The sequence below is a fragment of the Dipodomys spectabilis genome, unplaced genomic scaffold (assembly GCF_019054845.1).
Source record: "Dipodomys spectabilis isolate Male_0828 unplaced genomic scaffold, ASM1905484v1 ptg000233l, whole genome shotgun sequence".
In the NCBI taxonomy this organism is placed as follows: Eukaryota; Metazoa; Chordata; class Mammalia; order Rodentia; family Heteromyidae; genus Dipodomys; species Dipodomys spectabilis.
The window spans coordinates 5,795,684-5,823,635 of record NW_024870910.1 but is presented as its reverse complement, the minus strand read 5'-3'; the positions used below and the strand labels follow the sequence as shown (position 1 = coordinate 5,823,635).

General features: G+C 45.6%; 1 protein-coding gene across 1 annotated transcript in view; it reads right to left on the bottom strand.

The window, feature by feature from the left end:
* The window catches only part of Agbl1 (AGBL carboxypeptidase 1), a 353,278-nt gene extending 325,878 nt beyond the window's left edge, over positions 1-27,400 (bottom strand). Inside the window, exons 1-5 of the mRNA XM_042698518.1 lie at positions 27,386-27,400; positions 24,740-24,803; positions 23,724-23,870; positions 20,167-20,298; positions 16,352-16,445 (exon numbers count right to left, since the gene is read on the bottom strand). Of these exons, the coding sequence (XP_042554452.1) occupies positions 16,352-16,445; positions 20,167-20,298; positions 23,724-23,870; positions 24,740-24,803; positions 27,386-27,400 (452 nt within the window). The remainder of the gene's footprint in view (positions 1-16,351; positions 16,446-20,166; positions 20,299-23,723; positions 23,871-24,739; positions 24,804-27,385) is intronic.
* Between the last annotated feature and the right edge of the window lie 552 nt (positions 27,401-27,952).

Sequence of the window (27,952 nt, the reverse complement as noted above, 5' to 3'; positions counted from 1 at the left end):
AGGATCTTCTGAATCAGACAGATGCTGAAGGCGAAGCTGTGATCTGGCAGGGCAAGTGGAAGCCAAAGGGGGAAAAAAAAAAAGGAGGGGGAGAAAAATACCCCAAGGCTACAGTGAAGTAGACACTGAACTCCATTAGTATATAACACTTTCCCTTGGCAAACTCTGAAGTGTAGACCCAGACAGGTTGACAAATGAGCAGGATCAGGGAGGAAGATGATTAAGAGAGTGGAATAATTGATATATGAGGAAAGAAGTTTGGGGAAAAATCTAATTATGAAGAGACCCAGCCAAACGATGAGTTTGCTGACAAAGTGCAGATGTACTTCTGGTTTGTCCTCCATGAGAAAACCCCAGAGCAGGATAAGAACAAAATGAGTTGTTCCAACAGGATGTGAGTAAGAGTGCAAGGAAGAAATTAAAACAAAAACAGAAAAAAAAAAACCACACAGGAAAGACAAGACCTTGTAACAGAGTTCCAGGCCTGAAGGCCTCATTCCCAGAAAGAGAACGTAGAGGTGGCCCCGCTGGCTCTCTCTGACCAGCTAGGCCGCCCAGAAATGCTACTATTTCCTATTAGCGTGTTGACTTCACACAAACAGCTTCTGTGTTTATGATAGGAGTATCGTTGTGATAAACATAGAAAGCATTCCAAAATTTACAAGTCTTGAGTCTCTTGAAGAGTCTAGCTATACTTGACTTAGACCAGGGAAAATCTGAGGCCGTACTTCCTGTATTAGTCTCTGCCCTGCCTTGAAATCCTCCACTAGGTTAAGAAACAAAACTTCATCATCATCATCATCGTCATCATCATTATTATTATTATTAGTTGTTAAATTCAATTAGCAAATACTTCATTAAGGTATTATTATTATTAGTTGTTAAATTCAATTAGCAAATACTTCATTAAGGAGTTTGGTGTCTATGTTCAGCAAAGGGATTGGCCTAGAGTTCTTTGTTGTTGAATCCCTATGTGGTTTCGAGATATGTGTAATGCTGGCTTCACAGAATGAATGTATAGTAAAGGACCCTAGGGCACACACACAAGAGCATGCACGTGCATGCATGCACGCAGACACACGTGCACACACACATGCACACACACACACACACACACAGGCTGGTAGAATTGCAGGAGACACTTCTTATGTATAGATCAGTATTTTAGCAAAGCAAATACAAAACTTGCAACAGGCTTTTAAGAGGTAATTATTGATTCCTCCCACACATGAGATGAGTCAACTCTCACCAATTTTCATCCTACCGACCTCTCTCACAGCTCCATTTGTGGGTTCCTTGGGGTTTTGGGTTTCTTTTGGTGTGTGATTTTTTAAATTTCATCATTAATGGTGTTTTGAAAGCGATTGCGTTTCCATCTGTCCTTCCACCCGCCCTCCTTCCTTTTAACAGTTCTCCTCCCACATCGGCGGGGCGGTGTGGGAACCTCGCACCCTTCTCTCAATCTGGACTCTACAGCTCTGCATGTGTCAGAAATGCCCGGATGCTTCTGGCACGTGGATGAGCCTTCATTTCTAACCCTGGCGGCTTGAGGTCACAGAGAGATGATATGACCCACGCTGAAGGGGCTTTCTGAGCAAACGCGGAGGGGAGATGGTGAATGGAAATGGAGGTGTGGAGTTAGCGGGAAACCTCAGGGGCACAGCGCCCGCCTAGCCTATGAGATGCGCTCAGCTCCGCCCCCAGCACTGCAAAAACCAGAAGGGAAAAAGGTCAATGGGAGTAGATGCCTTTGCCAACCAAAGAACTGGAATGACCAGGCTGGGGGGGGGGGGGGGGGCAGTGCACTGGTTGAACAGTAGAGGTTTTAGTCACACATGATTTATACTTAATCCTGATGGTTTAGGGAGAAGGAAGTTTGGGAGACTTGGAGTAAGGGATGAAGGGTGATATTCTTTGTTACGGCTTGTTCAGTCCAATCCATCGTTCTGGGCATTAACACGCCTCATCTCATTGAAATCTAACAACAATAAAGACAAGCACTATTTTACGCCACTTCATTGAAGCGTGGGATTTGCACTGAAAGTGGTAGTACCCAAGGCCCTGAGTTCAAACCCAAGTAAGTAGCACTGGAGCCTGGAATTTGAGGATCACCAATTTTAAGAAACGTGCTTAAGGCCAACAAAATAGACTGAACTCTACAATCCAAATCTGTGACTTCTGAAAAGACAAGAGACCTACAGCACTAAGATCGGCCTTTAGAGCATCATTAATTCCCCCGTTTTTTTTCCCTTTCGTGCTGATCATAACAGAGAGCCCAAAGAGTTATACAGGGATGAATAATATTTTCAGACAAATATACCATCTTCCAAGGCCAGGATATTCATAGCCAGCCCTTGCATAAAACACCACTCCACAGTTACTCCTGAAAAGGGTAATATTCAGGGTCAGAAAATAATATTTTTTATTTCAGACACTGATTTTTTAAGTACACCCCAAAATGACTTTAGAACTCTACTTTTAATCCATGCATAGTTTTGAAGCAAAAGGAATACTTCAGGTTGGAATACATATAAAACTCCATGGGAAAATCAGAAGCCTCTTTAACAGTGGCCTCCCAAAGTATCCCCTTCTATTTCTGCTTTAAAACAGCAACAACAGAAAGATTACTGACCCAATGTCTAATGGCTCATGAAACTCAGCAGAAACCATGATCTGAAAAAAGGAATAATAGTAGGGTCTATACAGTACTTGGAGTGAACAATTGTCTCCTCAGAAATCAAATTTAAGAAGTCAACATCTGGACGCTCTAAACAACAGAAAGAGAAAATAGTGAACTGAACCTTTAAAGGCTATTTTCTTTGAGTTTCTTATAAATAACATGTCGATCCACAGTGGAGAAATGCCAGGTTTGTGGCTATGTCAAGCTGAAGCTGTAATACCTGCCTCGACCAATAGAGGGAGCGAGGTTACAGGTGCTCAGGATAAGTAGGGTGCCATATGCAAATACCTTTTCCTATCTGCCTCATTGGCTTTGGATCTTGCTTCAGAAAGATTCCTCCAGGGCATTTGCCTGGTTGCTTTTCCACTTTCTCTCTTTTCCATTTATATTTTAATTCTCTGTGGCATTGTATAATGGGGGGTGGGGGGAGGAAATCGTGATATTTAACTCAGAAAAGCATTTGTGGGGGACTCATTGGACCTGAAACACACCACACAAAATGGGAATGTATTCTGTGCGATGCTGATTACTATGATCAAGGTGGGCCACAGTCAAAGACAAATCCTGTGAGCTTCAAGAATACAGAGTGGAGCTGTGGCTTTCTTCCCACAGCTCTAGGGGGCCTGCCCACTGCCCACGGTTTATTTATTCGACCCATTTAATCATTTCTGTTTTCAAATCACATTGAGAAGAAAAGTCACGGTGCTGCCGCATGGGTGAGCACAGAGTGGCGTAAACAGTCAGGACACCTGGAATCTTATTTGAGTTCTGTCCGACACTTGCATACATTATAGGAAAGCTCCTACTTTGAAAGTCATCATGACCACTTATCAACTGAATACACACTACGTTTCCATCTGCAGGGAACATCTGATGCTTTCACGGAATCGTAAGACGCATTGGTATGTCACATTATTTTACCCTATTGAAAGTCTTATCGAAATACTCAAATGGCACAATGTGTAGAAGCACTGGAGAAACAAACATGGAGTATGTCTCCAAACGAAACAGTAAAAAGGATCTCTGATAGCCAAGAGATGGGCAGGGACCCTAGTCAGTACTTGGGTGGGGGGGGAAACACGTTTATCACAGAGCAATAAGAACCGAAGATGAAAGTGACATGCGCATATCTGGACACACACAAGTTTCCGGACCTTCTTGGTCCACACCTGCTTGTGACTTGTCTTTCCACACGTAAACACACATGCTTGGTGGGAAGCGAGAGTTCCATGCCACTGGTGCTGACAAAGTAACAAAACTGTCCCCATGATTACAGACACCCCCCCCATTTCACCCCTGGCTCCAAGTTATCACAGGAAAGCCACGACGCTAGCAACAACCACGCTTCTTTTTGTTCTTCCTTCGGTATGAACCTGGAAATCCTGCCGCGAACTATTGAAGCAGAGACCCATACCATGAATGTGATCCAATGGGACTGGTTTTTATTACGAACTAATATTGCCTCTCTAAGACTGGATTTTTTTTTAACCAAAGTAACTATTCTTTAAAAAGAGGAGGTAATCAATTGTCTTCATAGTTAAGGAGTACTACCCTCCCTGTGAAGCAAGAAAATGTAACCTGGAGAAAGGAAATGAATCCCCAAATACCTCATTTACTCTCTCGGGAATTCTAAGGAGCATTCTTCAGTGACACCAGAGGAAACTGTCATGAACTATACATCTAAGAATACTTTAAAAAATGGAATAGATATGTGAAATACATAGTTATGAGGTTGAAACTTCACTGGCGGCCGCAGACAGCAGGTAGGATGCAGTAGAAAACTGAATTATCAAAGTTGAAAGTAAACACAAGAAATTTACCTAGATGGCAAAAAAAAAACAAACTAAGAGGACAAAGAAAACAGAAAGAGGAAGCAATAGGGGGAAAGGGAAAGGAAAAGGGAGAGAAGACAAGGCAGAGAATGACCCTCAACTTGTTGGCTGTCTTTCTCTCCCAGTTCCCATCCATCTCTAATTGCTCCTTTCTTCAATATCCAACTAGTTATTTGTCCCAACCCAACCCAAACTAGTATCTACTACTTGATCAACACTACCACTTCTGGCTTTTTCTGAGTAGTTTATTGGAGGTAAGAGCTTCCTGCCCAGGCTGGCTTCGAACCAAGATCCTGAGGTTCATCCACTCTCTTGCAAATGGCGTGGTTCTGTTTTTCTTTAGGACTTGTGTCTCCCTACACATTTCCTCATGATCCAAGGGACCGACTCAAAGTCAAATATATTTGCTCACGGACTTAAAACTACTTCCGGAAGGACTTAGTCTTTCTTGAGTAGACACATTTTTCCACGTGGAATCCTTTTCCATCTGCCAAGGCCAGTTTTCTTCTTGTATTTCTTGTCCTGAGTCTTTTGCCGATGAAGCCTTTGAGCTTTCGCCTGTGTGAAAATTCCATCTTCCACGTGCATGTTTGAGAGCTATTTTCACGGAACACAAGGTCTCTGGGCCTCAAGAAGCTGTTCCACTTATGTCGTGTCAAGAGAGAAACATACCGGGTTCTTATTCTTGTTCCTGGGTACGTAATGTATCTTCTTTTTTCTTCTTTCCTCGATGCTTTAAAATCTGTTCCCTCGTTGGAATTAATTTTGAGCCAGCTGGTTTAATGATGGCCTTGAGGCAATTTCTTTTACTGTTTCTTACGCTTGTGGCTCACTGAGATCTTTTTATCTCTCGCTTAATGATTTCCATCCCATTTTGGAGACTTGAGCCCTTATTTCTCCCAGTATTTTTTTGTTCCCACCTGTCTCCTCCTCTCTCATGGGAGCCCTGGTGCATATGTTAGCATGCTTGCAGCTGGCCCTCTGTTTACTGACCCCCTTCGCTCTGTCATCGTTATTTCTTCTTCGTCTTCCTCCTCCTCCTCGTCCACGTTTCATTTTGGGAACCTTCCATGGTTTGCTGGTGGTTAAATGGAGATGAGAGTCTCACAAACTTTCCTGCCCGGGCTGGCTTTGGAGTGCGATCCTCAGATCTCAGCCTCCTAAGTAGCTAGGATGACAGGTGTGAGCCACCAGCGCCCAGCGGTCATAGTTTTATCTTTCCTTTGGATATGTAATTTTCCTTCATTTAACACAATGTACATCATAGGTGTACATGGTAGATTTTATTTCTGCCAGTTCAATTTGGGTCTTTTTTTGTATTCTGTCTTTATTTGATTTTTGAAAAAAAAAAATATTGAACACTGTTGTGTTTAATTTCTAATGTTCTTGTCCGACCCAGGTAATAGCTATGTCAGTTCCAGTCTGATTTTCACTGAATGATGTATCTATTCTTATTACCAGTGGAATTTTCCCCTTTATTGGCATGCCTAATACATTTTCAGAGGATCCTGGATGTTGTGACTTTTACCTTGAATGCAGAATACTTTTTGTATTCCCATCAGCATTTGTAGACCGTAGCCTGTTCACGTAGTTCGACTCAGAAACAGAATTCTCCCCCTAGGTCCTGCTTTTAATGTGCTAGGCAGGATGGAGAGCAGTGCTCAGACAAGCCAGCTACTTCTCAGTGTGAGTCTCATTGGTGGTGCGAGGTTCGCGGCGTACCCAGTGAAAGAAGATGTTCCTCCCAGCTCCGTGTGTGTTTCAGACACGATCCCCTCCTTCACCTCCGGGGAGTCTTCTGGCCCGGTTTTGCATCACTTTGGCTTTGGGCAGTTTCTCACAACCACAATAAAATGGAGAAACCTCTGAAGACCTCCAGAGTAATATCTTTCTCTCTGTCCTATAAATGCTACACACCTTATTACCTCGAGACCTCTTACTGCCTCCTCGACATTCTCTCTTCAACTTAGAGCACCTTCTGGACCACTCCTTAGAGCCTTCCTCTACCTCACCACCAAAACCTGGGAACTCTGAAGACAATAACAAGGAGGCAACAGAAGAGTTCTGCCAGCCAGATACCTGTGGCTCATGCCTATAGTCCTAGCTACTCAGGAGATCTGAGGACCCCAGTTCAAAGCCAGCCCAGGCAGGAAAGTTCATAGGACTCTTAAATCCAATGAACTACTAAAAAACCAGAAGCAACGCTGTGGTTGTCAGGTGGTAGAGCACTAGCTTCGAGGACAGAGGAGCTCAGGCACACAGCCCCATGGCCTGAGTCCAGCACTGGCAAAAAAATAAAACAAAAGAATTCATCATTTTTTTATTATCCATTGTGGTCAGATGTCCACGTTTGTATAAACACTGCTGTCTATATTCTATCTGTATTTGGGTTTGTTTTATTTCTATTTTCAGGTGGAAAGATGAATCAAACCCTAGTTTTTCTCTCTTGGCCTGAAGCAACTGTGTGCATATTTTCATATGAATCCTGAACCATACTTTTTTCTAGCCAGTATTTTATCATAAGCTATTCCCTGTGACACACATCACTCCTAGCTTATTTTTGTGTGTTACTACATAGTATTATGGTAAATAAATGCATTGCTTTTTCTGAGTAGTCTCTATTATTGGGTGTTTTCGGTTATAAAATCTCCAATTATTAATAATACCATGATGGATATTTGTGTGTGCAAATCTTCATCCACCTTTCACAATAATTCTCTGAGGCAGATTTCAAGAAGTGAAAACAAATTGAGTTACAGAATGGGAACTTCTTTTTGATCTTGGCATATCTCCCCATTGTTTCTCAGGAAGGTTTTTTTTTTTAAATCAATGAACATTCCCCAACAGCTTAGGTGCCTATCTTATTGCATCTTCATCAATAATAAATGCCTTCTTTTTTCAAAAGCTTTGGTACTCTGATTTGTAGAAATTGGTGCCTTGATCTAAATTGGACTTCTCTAATTATTGGAGAATTGAATATTCTTAGTTTTTCTGTGTCCTCTTTGTGAATTATTGATTCCCATCTTTTTCCCATCTACTGACATATTAGTGTTCTAACTCAATTTGGGTGAGCTCTCTCTCCCTTAATATGCCTGAAACATATGCCAACCCTCTATTAAAATATCATTTGTGAGCCACCAGGCACTGGTGGTTCTCACCTGCAATCCTAGCTACTCAGGAGGTTGAGATCTGAGGATCACAGTTCAAAGCCAGCTTGCACGGAGAAGTCCATGAGGCTCTTATCTCCAATAAAGCACCAAAAAAGCTGAGCGTGGAGCTATGGCTCAAGTGGTAGAGGGCTAGCATTGAGCAAAACCCTTTAGGGACAGTGCCCAGGCCCTGAGTTCAAGTCCCAGGCACAAAATACATATGCCTTTTGTGTGTGTGTGTGTCGTTTTTGGTGTGGTAGTTTGGTCTTAGCATCTAGGGATCATTTCCTATTCCAAACCAGAAGCTACCTTCCCAAGTGGACTGAGAGCCTTCTTCTTTAATTTTGCACCGCTATATTCATTTACCTGCCAAATATGTAACTCATCTATAAGCTCCACGGGGGAAGGACCATGTCTTTTTTGATCTCCAATCCTGCACATCTCCAATCATAGTAATAATGAAAAAAAACTAAAAACTTTGCAATACTGCTGAGTTGAATAAATATATGGTTAAAAGGGTGGGCCTCGGGCAAACCTAAATAATGGTGTTCATTAATACAACTGGCAATTACTGGATACCTACTAGGTACCGTGTGAAAGAAATTCAGGCCTAATTGATCATTATTCAGTCCTTTGAAATGGCCATCTATTGTTCTCTAGCTATTTTTCCCGTTGGCTCGGTGGATAGAACTAATGATCTAATATTAAAATAGTGCTCTAATTGAACTTAAACAAAGAGCCTCCCATCTGTCTTCATCCTGCCGCCTCTGTCTGCACTCATGAAAGGAGCTAGCTTCCAGTGACCGTAACCTCTGCACAATGACTCCCTTTGGGCCTTTCCAAAAACAGAGCTGCCTTTTTCTGACTCAATAAGCATAATCCTAGACCCCACGCCCACTGGCAGCCCCATAGACCCCATAGAAAAGGGGCTTCCCCCATTCGCTTTATAATCTGTGGTGTCTCTGTGAGAGATCAGTCGCTGAAAACTGTGGTCATGGACTATTTGCTTAGTTTCCTCTAAGCAAAGGGTAATGTCCGCCCTCCCAAAAAAAGTATCTCCTGATCAGAGCCTTTCTGTTTCTCATTTCAATCCAGCAAACCCTCTCGCACAGATGTGTGGGGGTGCAAGGAAAGTATGATTCACACAAAAGAGATTTTTTAAAAAAAAGATTAATTAAAAAAAAACTTGTTTGGAACACCTTATCACTGGGTCAGGCTAAGCTCAAAGGTGACTGTCTATAACAAATGAAAGTTGGGAAGAGCTGCCTCATCTCTAGATAGAGAGGAGGAGCAATCCAAGGGGAGGGATGAAGAGTATAGACTTCAGATTATAAAGATGGAAACGGAGCCAGGCGCCAGTGGCTCATGCCTGGAATCCTAGCTACTCAGGAAGCTGAGATCTGAGGATCACGTTCAAAGCCAACCCAGACAGTAATGTCTATGATTCTCTTCTCTCCAATTAATCACAGAAAAAGCCGCAAGGACCCTGTGGCTAGAGTGGTAGAATGCTTAGCCTTGGGCAAAAGAGCTCAGAAACAGCTCCCAGGTCCTGAGTTTGAGTTCCAAGACCGACATGAAATAAAAATTTAAAGAAGATGGAAATGGAGTTTCTGTAGAGGACTCTGGCCAGGGAAAGGGGAATGTGGAAAGGCAGTCTGGAATGCATAGGTTCCAAGATTGCATCTTGTTTGTTTGTCTGATATGAACACATCGGCCCCATCCTGAACACGCTATCTTCTCATTCTGAAGAAGAAAGACCATGTCAGCAGTGGAAGAGGAAATGAGCCTGGATCGAAGACTGGCCCAGGCCCCTCCAGATACATCAGCACACCGAAGTTCTAGAGCACCTCCTCCTTCCTCAAGACAACTGGTCAACCTCCCCTCAGGTGGGAGGGGCAAGAAGACACTTCAGACTGACCCACGCCTGCCTGGAGGGCCGGGGAACACCTCACACTACATTCTGAGAATGCCACGTTGGCACTTCCGCACAGACTGTCAGCAACTCTAGGACGGGACAGGCATTCGGGGTCAGTCAACTCTCCAGTGCCTCCACCAAGATGAACCCACTCCATGCTGTCCACCAAAAGTCCTAATTCATGGGACGGCCTGTTTTGCATGTACTTCGTGGACCGTCATAGAGTAAGGGACAATGTCTTGCAGTTAGCTTAGAGGGTTTGGCCAGCCTTTCTGGGTGTCAGTGACCTCATCTTCAGATGAAGGAGAACCGGGGAGGTTTGCTGGAACCTTCCAGCTGTAGATCCTATGACTTGGGTATCTGTAACTGACCCTAATCAGGGAGAGATCAGTTGCTTTCTTAAGAAGATGAAAGGGATTTTTTTTAACATCCACTCAGTTGCCAAGCTTTAATTCATGTAGGAAACTATTCATTCCACGCTGAGCTGCGGGCATGTAATCGCTCCGTCAGTAAGCTGAGCCGCGCTGCGCATCCCCACTCCGGTGCTTGGGAAGCCGGGGTGGAATCTTTGTGTTCTTGTTCCAAAGTATTTGAGCCCAAGCGCTCTGGGGAAGATAGCTCCTGCACCCCAGCGTGTGAGCCCAGACCCCAAAAGTGCCACAGAATCTGAGGAGCCAACAACACCCTCGATCAGGGATTGGGGGTGGGGGGGAAGAACAGAAAAGGAAGGCTTCTAGAGGATTCTGTTTTGGAGAAAACGGGAAAATTCATCTCTCCTGATCTTGATCCTGTCATCATGGAGACAAAGTAGTTGGCCCACCCCATCGCTCGCGAGCACAGGGAAGCCATTTGCTTGGCCTGAATCTCCACTGCTCTGTCAGAACAAATAAAGCGCAATAGAATAGTGGTGGGAGAAAGCCCAGAAGGCCTAGCGTTGGGAAGAGACTGTCATTCGACGAGGAGAAGGAAAAGGAGAGCAGGATATATGTAATTTTTTTTCCAGCTCATAAATTGAAGATGAAATCACCCTACAGAGCTGCCAGGGAAGCAATGTGCAGTAATCCTGCCCTCAGACAAAGCTCAAATGCCAAAGAGCCCTGGCAGGGCAGACCTCTGCAGGGAGCAGGCCGCCCCACACTATTCTGAGCACAAAGAGCCTCCAGCACGTCAGACGGGACTCTCAGCTGAAGAATGTGCATATGAGGCTTGGTGGAGAACCAAACTCATCTTCCTCCTCCGGTTGCTAAGGTATTTAAGCCCAAGTGCTTTGGAGCATACAACCTTTGACCTCCAGCATCCCAAAATACCCAGAGACTCCCGGAGCCTGAAGAGATTAAGTCCTAGCCTGACAACCCTGCCAGAAACCCACCAGGACATGGAGGGGAATGGGTGTTGCTGAAGATGCCATCCTTTGTAAGAGTGGGAAGAGAACATGTCCTGACTTCTTCTGTCCTGGGCCAAGGCAGGGGATGGCTGACAAAACCATCTCAGCTTCTGGGTAATTCTGAGTCTCTTTTTCTCCAAGTGTGACAGCATCGTCAAAGAATATAGCAAGGTTCCACCGCCAGCCACGTCGAGGAAGATTGAATCCCCATTTCAGACCGGCTTGGTTATTCAATAAGGCAAGGCGAGCAGGCTAAGAGCGCGTGGATCACACCTGATCACACCTGACAACCCGGCCCCAGGGTTGGGTTCTACATGAGCTGAGGACCCAAGAGGATCTGACAGGAAGCCGGCGATGCCCTGGGACAGATCAAGTAGATAGCCAGTGGAAATGGCCATCATCATGACCAAAACTCCAAAACACCCATCCTGGGAATGAACCCAGGGCCCGGGGGACAGCTCCTCTCAGAGACTGCTGAGACAGGCGGCAAACACAGGCTCCCTAAGGTCACAAGATGAGTCAGTCGCCGACAAGTAATCTGTCTTTGCCTCCATAAATTTTCCTACTTAGTGTGTTTGGACGGCTCAGAGATGGCTTTGTGCAAATAAACAAGCCTGTCCACGGTGGAATGGGTAGCACAGGCTGACCCCGGGTCATTTCCCCCCGCTCCTCCCCCTTATCGCTATCAAAAGCACCCCCTGCTCCCCAGCTGAACCAATTAACAGACCAAATTCAGCAGCCTATTTCAAATGAAAGGCAAAGTTTTCATGCGAATGTCAATCTCCACATGCCCTTCAACTTTGGATCTTTTGCCATTCTGCCAGCGCCCCCAGAAAACTCTAAGACGAAGACTTTGAGCCTTCTTTGCCTACAGTGAGATAAACTTTGCTCCCAGAAGCACCTCAGTCTCTCACGCTGGAGTCTGGGTTAGTCCTGTCACGTGAGTTCTATTTTTTTCCAGGCAACCCAGAGGTGGGGTCCCCTGAAGAGGAAGGAAGAGAATAAAGGTGATGTGACTCCCATTTCCTATGGTAAATGCTATATTTAATTCCTTGATACACACCCAATTCATCCAAAAAATAGTTTTTAATGAGAATATTCCCTTCGGTGCCTATTTTGGCAGTATCTATACTAAAACTGGAATGAGGCAGAGAAAACTGGCAGCGCCCCTGAACGAGAGTGACTCACAGACAGACAGAAGTGCCGGCCCTCCGGTTCAGTAAATGCAAGTGCAAGTTGTCCTGACTTCATCATTATACATCATATACCAAATTATCACATGCTCCAAATTATCACACTCTGCCTCATGAATATGTATCATTATTATGTGTCAATTTTTTAAATCCTTTTGAATTTAATTAAGGACCTACTAATCTTTTTTTTTTTTTTAATGAGCCTGCCATAGTCTAGACACTGGGCTAAACCCTCGGGAGAATTAGCAAGATAAATATAGTTTGATTTGTGCCATGAAGAAGGAGAGAATAGAAAGAGAAGACGTGTAGGCAGCACGTGTAAGGAACAGAATTCATGTTAGGGAGACAATGAGCAGAATCCTGGAGCAGCGCTGAGGAGAAGAGCGTTCATCTCTCTCTGGGTGGGCCAGGTAGCACCAGGCATAGTTGAAGACCAGGCAGGAATATCAGGCCAGGGAGAAAGAGACCTGGGGACTGGATGGCGCAGGCCATGTTGGGGGGGAGGGGGAAGGTGGGCGGAGAGTTGGCTAGAAAGAGCCACAAGAAGAGGACTGAGCAACAAAGTGACAAAGGGAAACTGAGGCACATTCTTGATCGTTTTGAAGTCAAAGAAGACCCTGATCGGTGGTGGTGGTGGGTCAAATGAAGGATGGGAATGGGAAAGTGTGCTGGCACAATGGGCGAGTGAAGGGGACCCCTGGAGCAGCTGCGGTCCCTGAGGGGGAGGGCTGGCACAAGGCCACCGCGAGCCGGTGACATTGCCCCGCGCGTCCCCTGGTCTCTGCTGGAGCTGGAGCCTCTGCCATCAATCTTCCCCTGAGTACTGTCTGGAGATGGGAGGGCAGCTGCACGTCTATATTTAGAGAAGTGGAGCAGGTCTAATCTCCACACAGAGGAGGAGTCATGGTGACACCACACCGGCCACCTGCTCCCACCCAGGCAGCCTGGAATAATTCCATGAGCATTTGGAGAGTGATACTCAGCCGGACTGTTCACACTATTCCAGCCTCTTCCCCGGAGACCCTCTCAAGCTCAGCAGGCCTGGCATCCAGATGGAGCCGAGGAGAACCCATTTGGGTTTGCCGTGGTTTAGAGAAGGCGTCCACAGGAGAAGATGGGACAGGCGCCCAGGTATCCAACAGCATCGGGAGTAATGCCCAGGTGACCCTACCCTGAGCACATCAAAGATCACAAAGTTCTGGCACTTTTGTTAATGTCTGCAAAGAAGCCTGAGAGGCAAATCTTGATGTGCACACTTTGAGAAATGTTATAGTTTCACTAAGAAAACACTTCCATTAAATGACTTGCCAAGGAATTGACTAGAGAAAAAAAAAGTACCTTGAAGGCCCTTCGGATCTGGGCACCTGGGTTCCTTAGCTTCTTGTTGGGAAAATGGTGATGAAGGAAGAGAAGCAGTCAGCGTGGGGAAAGAATTCACAAGCAGAGGGAATAGATCCTTAGCGCTGGGAGGAAATAGCCGTTCGACTGAGGAGAAAGACTCCCCCTATCATTAAGCAAATTGCTCCATGGGTATGAGCCATTTAGAGGGTAAAAGAAATTTAAGCAAACTTTAACTGCTTATGATTGTCTTACATATGGTGGTTTTAGAAATAAAACGCTGCAAATAGGCTATGTGAACTACTCCAGTGGTGCTTTAAAAGCTCAGGCTCTTGGATTCGGCAGGTCTTAAATCCCAGCTCTTTCACTTAAATCCCAGCAGGTTACTTAACTTCTTTCAACTTCTATCTGTTTTTCCTGTACATCTGGGGACAGTAATAGCCCTGCTTTGTACAGAAGAGGCTCAAACGGGATCATGCAGTCAAGAGCCAGCACAAGGCTGGGCACCTTTCATAAACATCATGACAGCACCATACAATCACTACTATAAAAAAAAAATACGCACACAAAATCCCTTCTCTTCTGTGGCTTTAGTTTGGCATATGGCTAAAGGGAGACACCGTGCTCAAAATCTACAGTACAGATCAGACAGGCCGCAGTATCTCTGAGGCCCCCGGATGCTTACTCTTCTTGTTGGGAGCACACCATCCATTAATCTTGACTAATTCCCATTTCCCTGTGGCTTCTGGATCAGCTCTGAACTGGAATTTGACTCGAGTTGTAGGAGGAAAAGAAAGCAACCAAGATGGTCATTCGTGGAGGTCTCTGAGAGGTGGGGTTTCTGTGCTGGGTGGCTTTGTTCCCAATCCTAGCACAAGTGGGAAAAATAATAAAAAACCTAAGCAGATTGGGAAGGACCAGTAATGGAGGGATCTGGGATCTGGTAGACTCAAGGTTAGTTGACAGCAGAGAGGAAATGAATGGACAGGCCCACCAAACTCCACACAGACTTCTCATGACACACATGCTTACAGCATCAGATTAGAAGAGGCCTTCCCAACAGGACAGGAAGATAGAAGCTTCCTTGATCGGTAACCCAAGACTGGGTGGAGACTCAAAGATGCCAGCAGTAATGGCCGGTACCCAATGAGAAAAAGGAGACAACCCAAATCCCACGTAAACACACCAGACACAAGAGGCTGGAAGACAAACTCTGATTTCCACAGACTCTCTGGCTCTACCTCAGCTTGTTAGCACTCAGTTCTACCTCAGGAGCATCAGGCTAGGGTGCGAAAACCCAACGTGAACCAAGGAATCAAGAATCTTCCCTAAAGTCCCCCATGAGACACTCGCGTTCAGTTGCTGTTCCCAGACACGATTGGACTAATATAAAATAGAAGTTTTGTGTCTGATAGACAAAGGTCCCCTGACGGAACATAGTTTTATCCTACTATGCAATGAATTTCCACTCTAGAAGAGAGTGCTTCAGAAATGAAATATATAGAACACTGTCCCCTTGAAATGGTGGTCTTTCAGGAAAAAAAAAAATAGTTTCCTAACAAGATTTGGACTGAATTATACTATGCAACCATCTTCAGATCTTCCTAACTTGTAGGTTTCAGAAAAAGGTTCTGCTAAGTCTCACAAACATGAAACCTATGGTACTTTGTTTAACCCAGGACCTTCCCCATTTATTTGATGAGAACTTTTTTTTTTTTCCTTGCTGGCTGAGACGTAATGTATTTCACTCCGGGAAAGGCCGGCATCGAGAGCCGCAGGTGAGAATGGATGATAATGGCCCAACTGTGGTGACCCAGAAGAAATATAATCAGGGGGAACATGAGCCTAAGATGGATGTGAGGATGCTGAGAAACATCATAGCTGGGCATGGAAATGCTCCTTGCCAAATGACCCCATAGATCTGAGAAACTGGCCGACTTCCTTCTAATATTCTTTCAAGGCCCTTACTGAGCCACTTCCCTAAATGATGGATCTTCATGGTCCTGAATGTCTCTAAAGTCTTTATGTAAAGCCATCTGCCTCCTGACCCGGTGATTCACTCCACACCAGCCAACAGTGGCTGACAGAACATTCTCCCATCATTAAAAAAAAAAATACATATCAAGACCAGCATACAACCATGATGGACCATTCTAAAGCCCAGAACTCTTATCTTTAGTGTAACTTGCTCATTCTGTAGAGAACGTGTCATTTCCAAATCATCGCTTGAGTACTATACTCCCAGACTGCTGTTCACAAAAGGGATATGCCAGAAGGTTGAAGGAAAAATAAAATAAGCCAGGTGCCAGTGACTCACACCTGTCATCCTAACTACTCAGGAGGCTGAGATCTGAGGATCATGGTTCAAAGCCAGCCTGGGCAGGAAAATCCGTGAGACTCTTATCTCCAATGAACTACCGGAAAACTGGAAGTGGTGCCATGGCTCAAGTGGTAGACGCTTGCCTTGAGCTGGAGAGCTGAGGGACAGCACCCAGGCCCAGAGTTCAGGCCCCATGACCAACAATTAATTAATTAAAAAAACAGAAAGGAAACACGACTGTATGAGTCTGAAAGAGAGGGCTACAGATCTCAACTTCGTCATTCCCTGCCACACTTTGGCCTCTTTCTCTGATATTGAGGCCAGTAATGGATGGCTTCCGAGCTGCTTGGGAGGAAGAGAGGAAAGAACTCACAGGTGGATCCGGACGCAAACTGAGATGAAATGAAAGTTATTGTCCCTTGTCTGGAATTCCACGTCATCAAACAGGAGGAGATGGAGGCCGGGCCTCCACCTCCATTCCCCCCCACCCACCTACCTGTTACAAAGACGGTAGAGAGGCAATAGGAAGATGTTGGGTACCTGACTGTTCGGGTGTGCCTCCGTGAATAAGGAGTAATGACCTTGAAAAGCAGTTCCATCGCTCCATTAATCCCTAGCATGGCTGCCGTAGTTACTGCGAGAGACAAAAAAAAAAAAAAAAAAAGCACAGTAGTTATCACCATGAGGGGAGGAGTTCCAACAACTTGAGATTGATTCCTTTAAAACTCTCAAGAGATTTGCTAGCAACGTGCCAGGGGAAGAATGGGTTCTTCAGGCTGTGAAAGTTAGGAGCCTAGGAAAATTTTCCTTTCTGCCCAACTGGATGATTATAAACATGCAGTCATGGACTGATTGCATCTTGGGCCAACTCCTCTGAAGAGAAGAGCTGTTCAGAACACTTGCCAGAGCAGTCAGTAAGAGCTAGCAATTCACCAAAGAGATAGCAACCCCAGGCCCTGTGAACGCTGCTTACCTGCCATCGATGAAGTCAATGTATCGAGAGTGATGGGCTCATTTTTAATACTTGAGACAGTTGGTTGGTATCCTAAATGCGTGTTTGAAATAGGAGCAGCCAAATGGCTGGACCTTCCTGATACCCACAGGCAAATCCGGGGTTTCTCAGGAGCTCCAGCTGAAGATAATTGTTTTTTCTCCTAGATATCTAGAATTGTAAGATATCCTCAGGAAGGCAAGTCATTCAACCTAATTATTCTGTAGGAAACCATAGCTATTTCAGATCTTTGTGGTGCTGGCAAGCTCTAAATGAGGATATCATACCTTCTGGCTACTCATTAATGAATGTTGTCCTCTTTTCCTTTATTAGAAATAGGTTGTTCCCATACCGTAGTTTCTCTTAAAGCCTCTCTGGTTTTCTGACCAGGGTGCCTGAGATTAGTGTGATCCAGGAGTCAAGGATCTGTCGTATTATTTTTTTTTTATTTTTTGAGGGGGGAGGGGTCCAGTCGTGGGGCCTGAACTCTGGGCTTGGGTGCTGTCCCTCAGCTCTTCAGCTCAAGGCTAGCGCTCTACCACTTAAGCCACAGAGCCACTTCCGGCTTTTTTCTTTTTGCTTATGTGGTGCTGAGGAATCAAACCCAGGGCCTCAGGCATGCAAGGCAAGCGCTCTACCACTGAGCCACCTTCCCAGCCCGGAACACCATCTCTTTACAAGCTATTTTGCCCAGTTACAGATGCACCAATGGGAATCAAGTTATTTTAGTCATCCTTGTGAAACTAGATAAAACTGATTTGTTGATTTGCCACCTGTTAGGTACTCCTCCTAATACTTCAAAAGATTAAAGAAAACAACATGGCAGGAAAGGGAAACTAGCAACTAAAGAGACCACGTGCTAGTCTGACTGGTAAACCTGATCTTATTAATTCCTTCTATCCAGTCAACGAGCTTTACTGTGGGCTGACTTAAGTTCACCAGAAGTCCTAATCTCCATTACATAAAGAAGTAATTAAATTAAAATAAGGTCATAATCTAATCTGACTTGTGTCCTTTAAAAAAAAAAAAAAAAGGGAGGGCTGGGAAGGTGGCTCAGTGGTAGAGTGCTTGCCTTGCATGCATGAGGCCCTGGGTTCGATTCCTCAGCACCACATAAGCAAAAAGAAAAAAGCAGAAGTGGTGCTGTGGCTCAAGTGGTAGAGCGCTAGCCTTGAGCTGAAGAGCTGAGGGACAGCGCCTAGGCCCAGAGTTCAGGCCCCACGACCGGACCCAAAAAAAAAAAAAGGGAAATACAGACACAAAAAGAGACACTATTGAGAATGAGAGGTGACATTGTCCAAAAAGAAATGTAATCTTTACCTGACATGTAACGGTAACACCTCTGTACACCACCTTTATAATAACAATAAGCTAGGCTCCGGTGGCATGTAATCCTATTGACTCAGGAGGCTGAGCTCAGATAATGATGGTTCAAAGCCAGCCTGGTCAGAAAAGTCCATGAGACTCTTATCTCCAATAAACTACTCAGAAAAAGCAGGAAGTGGAGCTGTGGCTCAAGTGGTAGAGTGCTAACCTTGAGCAAAAGAAGTTCAGGAACAGTACCCAGGCCCAGAGTTCTAGCTCCTGGACTAGCAAAAATTATAGACAGACAGACAGACATAGACTAACAATAAAAAATGTTTGAGACATCAGATGGTAACTCTTCTGTATATCATCTTTATAATAATAATTTTTTAAAGATATCAGAGATGCACAATGGAGAAGAAAAGACCGTGTGAAAGCACAGGGAGATGCAGCCATCTTCCTAAAGCTAAGGAGAGAGAGGCCCCTCAAAGCAGAAAGCAAATCCATGGATATCTCGATCCAGACTTCCAGCCTCCTGCATTCTTAGAGAATGTATCCCTGTTAAAACTTTGGTATTTTGTTATGGTAGGCCTCAAAGATCCATGGTAGTAATCATTGCTGTTATAATTTTATGAAGGAAAAAAACCAAGATTAAGCAGGTTAAGTGCTCATGTTGTATGACTCGTAAGAAAGACCCAAGAGTCAAACTCAGGTCTTTCTGGCTGTAAGCCCGTTTTCTTTTCCCCAGAGAGTTTTATTACATAGAAATAATTCTCAGTTTTGTTCCCAAAGAAAGGGAGGCTCAGAATTAAAAAAGAAAAAAAGAAATGAAAAATCTGTGCTCATTATGTGTGAAGTAGATGGTGTAGAATCCAATCTATTAATAAAAGTGATCTCCATATGGAGCAGAATGAGTTTACGAGTTAGACACTTGGCCCTCATGGCTTTTTTACCTGCATCCATTAAAACCATCTCTTCACTCTTTTAAGCTGCTTTTGTCATTTTTTTTCTTAATTATAAAATTGTGGGTATAAAGTACAGAGCTGTTAAGATAATTAGAAATAATTCTTAATCAGGAGATGGAAAATAAGTATGAGTCTACCTGCAGTGATCCCGGTAGCTACCTGAAGAGCTTTCTGAAAGGATTATGAGATTTTTTTTTAAAGAAAAAAGAAAAAAAGCCAGGTACCAGAGGCTCACACCTGTAATCCTAGCAACCCAGGAGGCTAAGATCTAAGGACCACAGTTCCAAGCCAGCTCAGGCAGGAAGGTCTGTGAGACGCTAATCTCCAATTAACTACCAAAAAGCCAGAAGTAGAGCTGGAACTCTAGTGGTAGAGCATTAGCCATTAGCCATGGACAAAAAAATACTCAGGGACAGTGCCCAGGCCCTGAGTTCAAGCTTCAGGGACACGGACACTCACACACACACACACACACACACACACACACACACACACACACACACGAACAGTAAACAATGAAAAGAGGTGACACTGACCAAGATGCATTGTACTCATAAATTGGCATGCTGAACTGGAACCCCTTGGTACTACTACTTAATTATAATTATTATAATTATATAACTATAATTATTATTATTACTAAGAGTAGTACAAGACATATAAACCAATGAGTAGTTTCAGGGATCTAGTAAGGAGCTTCCTACCGTGTCATTCTTGACATACGTAACACGTAACACTGTGTCTCGGACATGATAAAAACTGCAAAAAGTCTGGCCCTCTCCTGCATAGATCTTCTTTACCTGACCATGCTAACAGAGAAATCTAGAATGTTCTAACATGTCGCTCCCAGGTAAACCCAATCTTGAAGTCTCTCTCTAGGCATTGTCTCATGAGTTCTACCTAGCTAAGGAGGAGATGAAAAAAAAAACTCTCCCCTCCTCAGCGTCTGCTGCCACCAGGTTCCTTTAGTTTTCTAAGTGGGACCATATATAGTCTCTGCCCCCTGGCCCTTATTCCTCCTTGACCCCCACCAGCTTCCTGGAAGCCCAGGTTCAGACACAACCCCAGAGGGGCAGGGTGATACGGACACTCACCACTGGAGGCAGAAACACGCAGAACCCAGAGGTAGTGAAGGAGGTGGTAGCTGTGAGCCAGGCTTTTCCTGGCCAGAATCAACGTCACATCGAGCGCTTCTAAGTCCAGTGCTTTCTGTCCGAACTTTTTATCTAGGGACACAAAAGCACGTCTCTTAATGGGGTTGCACGTCCACTCTGCAGACTGTGTCACGTGTGGAGTGGAGGAAGGGGAGGAGGAGGAGGAGGAGGAGGGGAACTGCAGGCTAAGCGAGGAACATGCTGCAAAACACGGCCCCGCCGCAGAGGCACAGACCCAAAGAGCTCATTCTGGTCTGGCCGCGCACGCCCGCCTATGCGGAGGCCTGTGCTTGTGTGACTCCCCGGCCGTTAGAGCGGCAGGTGGCAGGTGTTTCTGGTCATTCTCCTATGTGAGCGCCAGTCCCACATCTTCCTCTGAGGATACTTGGGGGGGGGGGGGGGGTTGAGATTACTATGCCACATTGAATATAGGTATGGAAATGTCACAACAAAACCCCCTTGTACAACTAGTACGTGTTAATAAAGAAGACATGTAAATACCCCCAGAAGAAAATTTACCAAAAAAAACACTTAAGTATCACAAATACAATGAGTGAGTCTGGGGTGTGGCTCAAAAGGTAGAGTACTTGCTGAGCAAACAATGGACTCTGAGTTCAAACCCCAATGTTGTGAAGGAAGAAAAGAAAGGAGGGAGGGAGGGAGGTTGGAGGGAGGGAGGAAGGAAGGAATTTTTACTTTAAAAAATAAAGATCATTTCAGGTAGAAATGGGTAAATCAAAATATATCCTAGAAGTAGCACTGTGACTCAAAGTGGTAGAGCCTTGAGCAAAAGAGCTCAGGGACAGGGCCTGAGTCCTGAGTTCAAACTCCATGACCAACAACAAACAGCAAAAAAAAAAAATCCTAACCTAGGCTTTTCCAGTTTTATCTCTGGGCCGAAGGGTACCAGCAGAGATTGTAACTAAACTTGCATTTCCATCATCAGAAAATAAATAGCTACCCTCCTCCGCCCATGCATAGCTGAACTCATATCTATTCTGCTCAGGTGAACCCCTGGCAACGTAAATGTCACGATCAAGGCAGTAACCTCTTCATGGTGACCTAATTGTTACAAAAGCAACGTCAAAAATCAGTAACCTGGAAATCACTGCCCGCATCCCTCTCAGCTCTTCCCCCGTGAAACCCTTATGAATCTCGATGATCAGGCCCCTGTCCCCCACATACTAAGCCCACGACAGGCCACACCTCATTTCATCTTCACAGCAATCCTACAACTGACGTCTGTATCTCCATTTTATGAACCGAGGCTCAATGGGGAAGAAACTAAAATCACTTGAAAATAACCTGCCTGAGCTCACTAGGGAGTAGGTGTCAGGCCCGACTTCCAAGAGTAGGCTGTTGATGGATGACGTATCAGATCTCTACCGTCTTTTCCTCGAGCTCCCTTGGCCCACTCCACTTTGCTGACTTTCTCCTGTTCTTCAAGTTTCAGCTCAAATGTCACTTCTCCCTAGCCTGGCATCTTAGAGTAGCATCGGTCTTTCTTGAAGGGATCCACTACAGTCTGCTAGGATCTAGTTCATAAGCTGTCAACTTGTTGGCTTGTCCCAGTTGGAACAGTGTCTCCCTGCAGGCTGGTTCCCTAATTCTGTCTGGGTTTCCTGTGATGTAATGCATCCATTGGGACTTCCTGTTTCTCAGTGGTTACCTGTGGAGGGGTAGAGGGACTGAAGGCAATAACACTGAACGGGTGCCCCAGAGCTTTGCCTCCAGGCTACAAGCTCCACAGCCAATGGATATAGCAAAGGCCCACCTGTCCAGATGGCCTCCATTTCTGACATGACCTCTCTGTGACTCAATGCACAACTTCAGCTTCGCTGGTAGGACCACTTCACATTAGCTGCCTGGTGCTGCCGTGCTCCTCCAGGAAGTTGCCAGACCCCAGGGTGATGTTTCACGGTTCTCCGTGGGGGTAAGTAGAGAGTATGAAGGTCTCCCCTCTCCTCCCCTCGGGAAGGGCTGCTTCTAAGGGTTAAGCAAATGGCGGGCCTCCCCAAATATTTGTATCCACCCAGAACCTAAGAATGTTACCTTACGTAGAAATGGTCTTTGTGGAGTGAGTTAGTTAAATCTGAGGGTACACAAAATAGGATGAGCTCTAAATCTAACTATAGTAGATTCTTTTTTTTGCGGGGGTGAAGGGGAGTAAATGGGTTTATTCATGTTATAGTAGATTCTTGTAATCTACAGCTGTATGGTTCCAAGAAGGCCACCACTGAGAAAGAAAAAAAAACCCACTAATGGCAATGATGTACAGAGTTCTAAAATTACTCTTATTTGCCCAAATCATACACAGTGTTGAGATATCTATCTATCTATCTATCTATCTATATCAACTCTAGATTGGTATAATTATATATATATATATATATATACATATATATATATATATATATATAATTGTCATCCACATTCATACTTCTCGCCCGAAACTAGATCTTACTTCATGATCTTTATTTTGAATACTATTGATCTGTGATTGATTATATTTTCCCCCAAACATCACCTGATTTCCCATCAAAGACAGGTACCTTTCAACAGATCTCCAATGTTTACTTAATTGCTTCAATTAAGCACATTCCATGGCCTTGGAACTTTTACTTTATGTTGGGGAGCACCATTTCCTTCACAAGGGGGGGGTGTATTTTCACCAGATGAAAGGCAGAGAGCTCAGTAGATGAACTATGGTGGTAGATGAACCACCCTCAGCAGATTGACACAGTTTACACACAGCTGGACACGGGATGGGACTGGCTGAGAGCTGGTCCACCCCAACCAAGCCGCCAGCCCAAGGCCTGTGTCTCTGAGGACTGACATACTGGGTTTCAAGGACTTGAGCTGTGATGTCTCTCCTCGTGGACTTTCTTTTATCTGTATCTTTCTTCTGCTTCACCTGGTGGACACCACGCGTCATGAATTACTAAGCAAGGTGGGCTCGCTGCGTTCCTGCCCCTCCAGGAAGAGGAGAGGCGCGCAAAGCACTCCAAGTGAGGCAGAGATGGGCGTGACACACCCACAGGCCAGGGAACGCCAAGGCTGGTGGCCACCAGCTACTACCAGGAGGACAACTGACTCCTGAGAGCCTCGACCAGGGGTCTGTGCGGCCAGTACGTTAACCTGGAGCCTGCGGCCTTCAGAACACACGTGAGAATGCACGCCGTGCCTCTCCGTCTGGGGTAGTTTGCGATGGGAGCGCTAGGAGGCTCATCCCCGCACACCGGCCTTGCGTCTCCATCTTTGTTTCTTTCCACAGGGATGGGCACTGTGGGGGGGGGGGGGAGTGTTCCTCTTCGTTTCCCCCTGTCGCCCACACGCGTTGTGACCCCTGGCCTTGGATTGGGTGACATCTAGGTCAACAATGCATTTCCTCTCCCAGGCTGCCCATCCCACCAACACACCCAGGACATCCCGGCCGGCTGCCCCTCCGCGTCACCGCGACGCCCCTGAGTCATCGTCCGGGTCTGGGGTGTGGTTACCTCGCAAACCAACTTTGGCCAGCAGCCGGAGGAGCGGCAGGAGGACATCGTAGTCGGGGTCTGGGGTCCGCGCTGTGTCCACCAGGACGCGCAGCAGGGCCTCGCTGCCGCCCTTGCTGATCATGTAGTGGATCCTCCGGTCTGTGCCTGCCAGGCAAGCACAGGAGAGATGAGCCTCGAGCGACCGCAGCTGCCGTCCTTCCGGCTGACCTCAGACCCGGTGGCCAGAGACAGGGAGGAAGGTTGCTTCGTTTCACCCCCAGAAACCAAAACTGGGGAGCTCCATAATGGATTGGGCCTAGGTATATTTACCTCCAGCTGCTGTAACAAACTGTGGGATCCATATCCTAAAGAGCCCACAGAACCTTTATTGATGCACGCACATGCATACGTATGCACATGCATACGTGCATGTGTGTATAAAGACATACATGCATTTCTATGTATGCACGTGCATGTAAATAAATACATATGCATGCATTTCTACATATCATGTACATCTAAGTACACATGCATGTATTTATGTGTACATGTGCATATGAATACATTCACATGTGTTTCTGTGTATACATGTGCCCATATATGTAGAAATGCATGGACAGTTTACATGTCACCAAATACTTAATATCCTTCTGCTGTAGAACTGAATCATGACAAACAGGAACTGGAAAGCTAGTTTATTGAGAATAATTTTGCCGACGGGGGAATGATTTCCTAATGCCGGCTGTTCTACTTGAGGAGATCTCCACCTCCACAGACCCGTGTGATCACTGACTGAGTGTGCAGACAACAAACCACAGAAAAGCCACCCCGCTTCCAGCTGCCGCTGCCGCTGCGGTCACTGTGGAGTAGATGTGGAGACGGCAAACCCCCAGCGCCCCCAGCCTAGTCTGTTCCGGGTGGCGTGACCGCTAGGGGAAAACGTTGCCTGGTGATTCTCACACAGGACCCTTGGCCCACCACAGCCGACACCACCCTGGATCCCCACGGGATCAGCTGGGCGTGCAGCTACTCACCGACAGAGAGCAGATCGCCAAGGACCTGGAGGATGGCCAGGACGGACACCTTGTCAGAGGAGGTCTGCAATAGGAACATGGGCGGCCACGTTACGAAGGACCCAAGAGGCAGGAGGTGGGGTCGGGGTGTACAGGGGGGAGGTGGGGTGGCTGGGGGTGTGCAGGGGGGAGGTGGGGTGGCTGGGGGTGTGCAGGGGGGAGGTGGGGTGGTGGAAGATGTACAGGGGGGAGGTAGGGCTATGCTTCCACAGAGAAGGGCTATCCATGCCAGCAGGAGGATGGATGGCCATGAGAAGCTTTCCTTGAACAATAGTCATCAGTGGGTGGGCTCACTCAGATGGAGTTTCAGGAGCTAGGCTTCTCTCTCTCTCTCTCTCTCTCTCTCTCTCTCTCTCTCTCTCTCTCTCTCTCTCTCTCCCTCCCTCTCTCTCTAGTCATTATCATTCCTCTGGTCTGTGCTATAGTAATATCTGCCAGGTTCACAAAATAATAAGTACCGAGGATTGATGCCGACACCAAACATAATTTTGTGGGTCCAGGTGGCCCAAACCCTAGGTTTGTTTTTGCAGACTTGGATTGTTTTCATTTCAGTAGGGTAGGAACAAAAACTCACCAAAAAAATGTTGATGCAAATACTTGCTCAGTAAACAAGGTGATTCTTTTATTCTTTCCTCCTTTTTTAAACTTCTCAAGTAGAGGCCCCCGGGTGGTACCAATTCATGACGGTGCCCTGAAGCACCCTTGTAATGCCTGCTGCCCTATGCCTTGTACAACGCAGGCCCCTGAGCTCAGAAAGCCAGAGGACCTGCAGAATTCCTTCAGATCATCCACAGAGTAGAGCAGGAAGTACAACCGAGACCAGCTTCCTCGGAGCAGAGGCCTAGCCTGATCGGGGAAGCACCGGAAGGCATCTCTTGTGTATTATTTCAGGCACCAATTCTCATCTTACCATCAGTGAGACGTACACTGGCTAGGCAAAGAGGCCATCTTTCTAAATTCCCAAATCCCTGTCACCCCATAGCCACTGTATGTACACCTGCACCAAATGTTAGGGCCTTCGCATCCTTGGTCTACGGAAAGAAAGCTGGACACAGCAATCCATGAAGAGCCCTGAAACTGATCTATACCCTGGGGGAGTTTTTCAGGGCTTCAGGCTTTTGAAAGGGAGCCCAAGGATGCCTCATGTTTGGAAAATAAAACCTTGGGTTTTCATCTCCCACACAGATATTCGTGGATCAATTCCAAACACATTCTATCTTCCTGTGAAGAGGGAGAGAGTTTGTTTTTCTGTTGGTGATGGTGGTGGTGTTACTGGTGGTGTTATTGGTGCTACTTGTTTCTGTTTGGGTTTTTTTTGTCTTTTTATGAACAAAAGGGGGACACAGAAATGGAGGGAGGAAGGGTGAACAAAAGCAGTCAGTCTATACTATGTAAAAAAAATAAAAAATGAACCATGCAACTTGTGGGCAGGGAAGGGAAGGGTAAACTGGGAGAAACCAAAGAGGTAACACTGTCCAAGAATGGTGCTCATTTTCTGACTTATGTATTTGCAACCCCTCTGAACTACTCCTTAATAATAGCCATAAAGTTAATATTTAAAACCCTTTAAAGGCTGGATTCCATCCTTAATTATAAATAAATGAGCAACAGAAAGGGAAAATAAGAGAGGAAATGGGGAGGTAAGGAAGAAAAAAAAGAAGAGAAAAGGAAAATAGAACAATTTAAAAGGCTAGATTCCATCCTTAATTATAAATAAATGAGCAACAGAAAGGGAAAATAAGAGAGGAAATGGAGAGGTAAGGAAGAAAAACAAGAAGAGAAAAGGAAATTAGAACAGTTAATAAAGCAGAAACGGATCAGAGGAGAGTAAAGGATCCAGATTTCAACACCATTCACTCAATTACTTACACATCTGTCCCACAAACATCCACTGGAAATTGCATCCCAGTCACCAAACTAAGCAAAAAGGATTGATCAAACCCCACCAGCAGTCCTGGGGCTTCATGCCAGGTGGCAGTGAACAGATAGCAGTCAAGACCAGGGATGACAAGGCAGGTGGCGGAATGAAATGCCCACGCTGGGAGAGCTCAGGAAAGAGTGTTTAGCCCAGCCAGGTCGTCGGGTGATGAATGAGAGAAACGAAGTCTAAAAAAGAAAGAAAGAAAAAGACATCCCAACAATATGGTGGCCCTTGTGTTCAGCGAGAAGCCAACAGTAACGAGGGGCGGACACAGACCCTGGATGACCAGACTGAATTAAACAGGTGGCAAAGAGAATCGTGAGTTCCTTGCAGGCCAGGACGAGTGCTGGCTGGTGTCTGGCTTCCCACCTCTTGAGCTGTAATAGGCAACTTGTAAACTTTACTGAATTAGATGCTCCAGCTTTGAAACCGCCCGCTTTATGACAACACCCACCCAGAGTCCCTGAGAACGGGGCTGTCTCGCTTGCTTCTGTCATCTCTGCTAGTGAGGAAGTGGAAGAAGGGGCCATACGGTACGGCATTCTGTCACCAGCGGATGTTGCTTTGACTGGCTGGCCAATAACACAGGTGCCGCACACATTAAGTCCTTTCTCTGTTGCTCCCAAAAATAAGAATAAAAAAGGACGAGACAGGGGAGAATGAGTGGAGCCGGGTCTTCCCCTAACCTGCGTCTGGGCCATGGTGAGTCTCTTCTACACCTTCCTGACTTTCTGGGATTGCTTCAAGGGGAGTAGGAACGCCGGCCACGTTTCAGACTTGGTTGGAAGTCTGCTGAGGGGCCATGGAAATGATTTTTCTCTAGGATTAAAATACATATGCACTGGGCTCCGGTGGCTCATGCCTGTCATCCTAGAGATCACGGTTCAAAGCCAACATGGACGGAAAGCCTGTGAGTCTCTTATCGCCAATAAACCACCAGAAAGCCAGAAATAGAACTGTGGCTCACATATATAGAGCATTAGCCTTGAGCATAAAAACTCAGGAACAGAATCCAAGTCCTGAGTTCAAACCTCGTGATTTGCAGACAGACAGACAGACAGACAGACACACACACACACACACACACACACACACACACACACACACACATACACACCCTATTCCCTTCTCTATATATGGACACTGCTGTATGGAAACAGGATCTTGGGCAATGAGTGACACTGTTCAGCCACCAAATCAGCTGGACAGAAGCATCTACTTGTAGACTTCCAGATGAGTAAAATAACAAATAC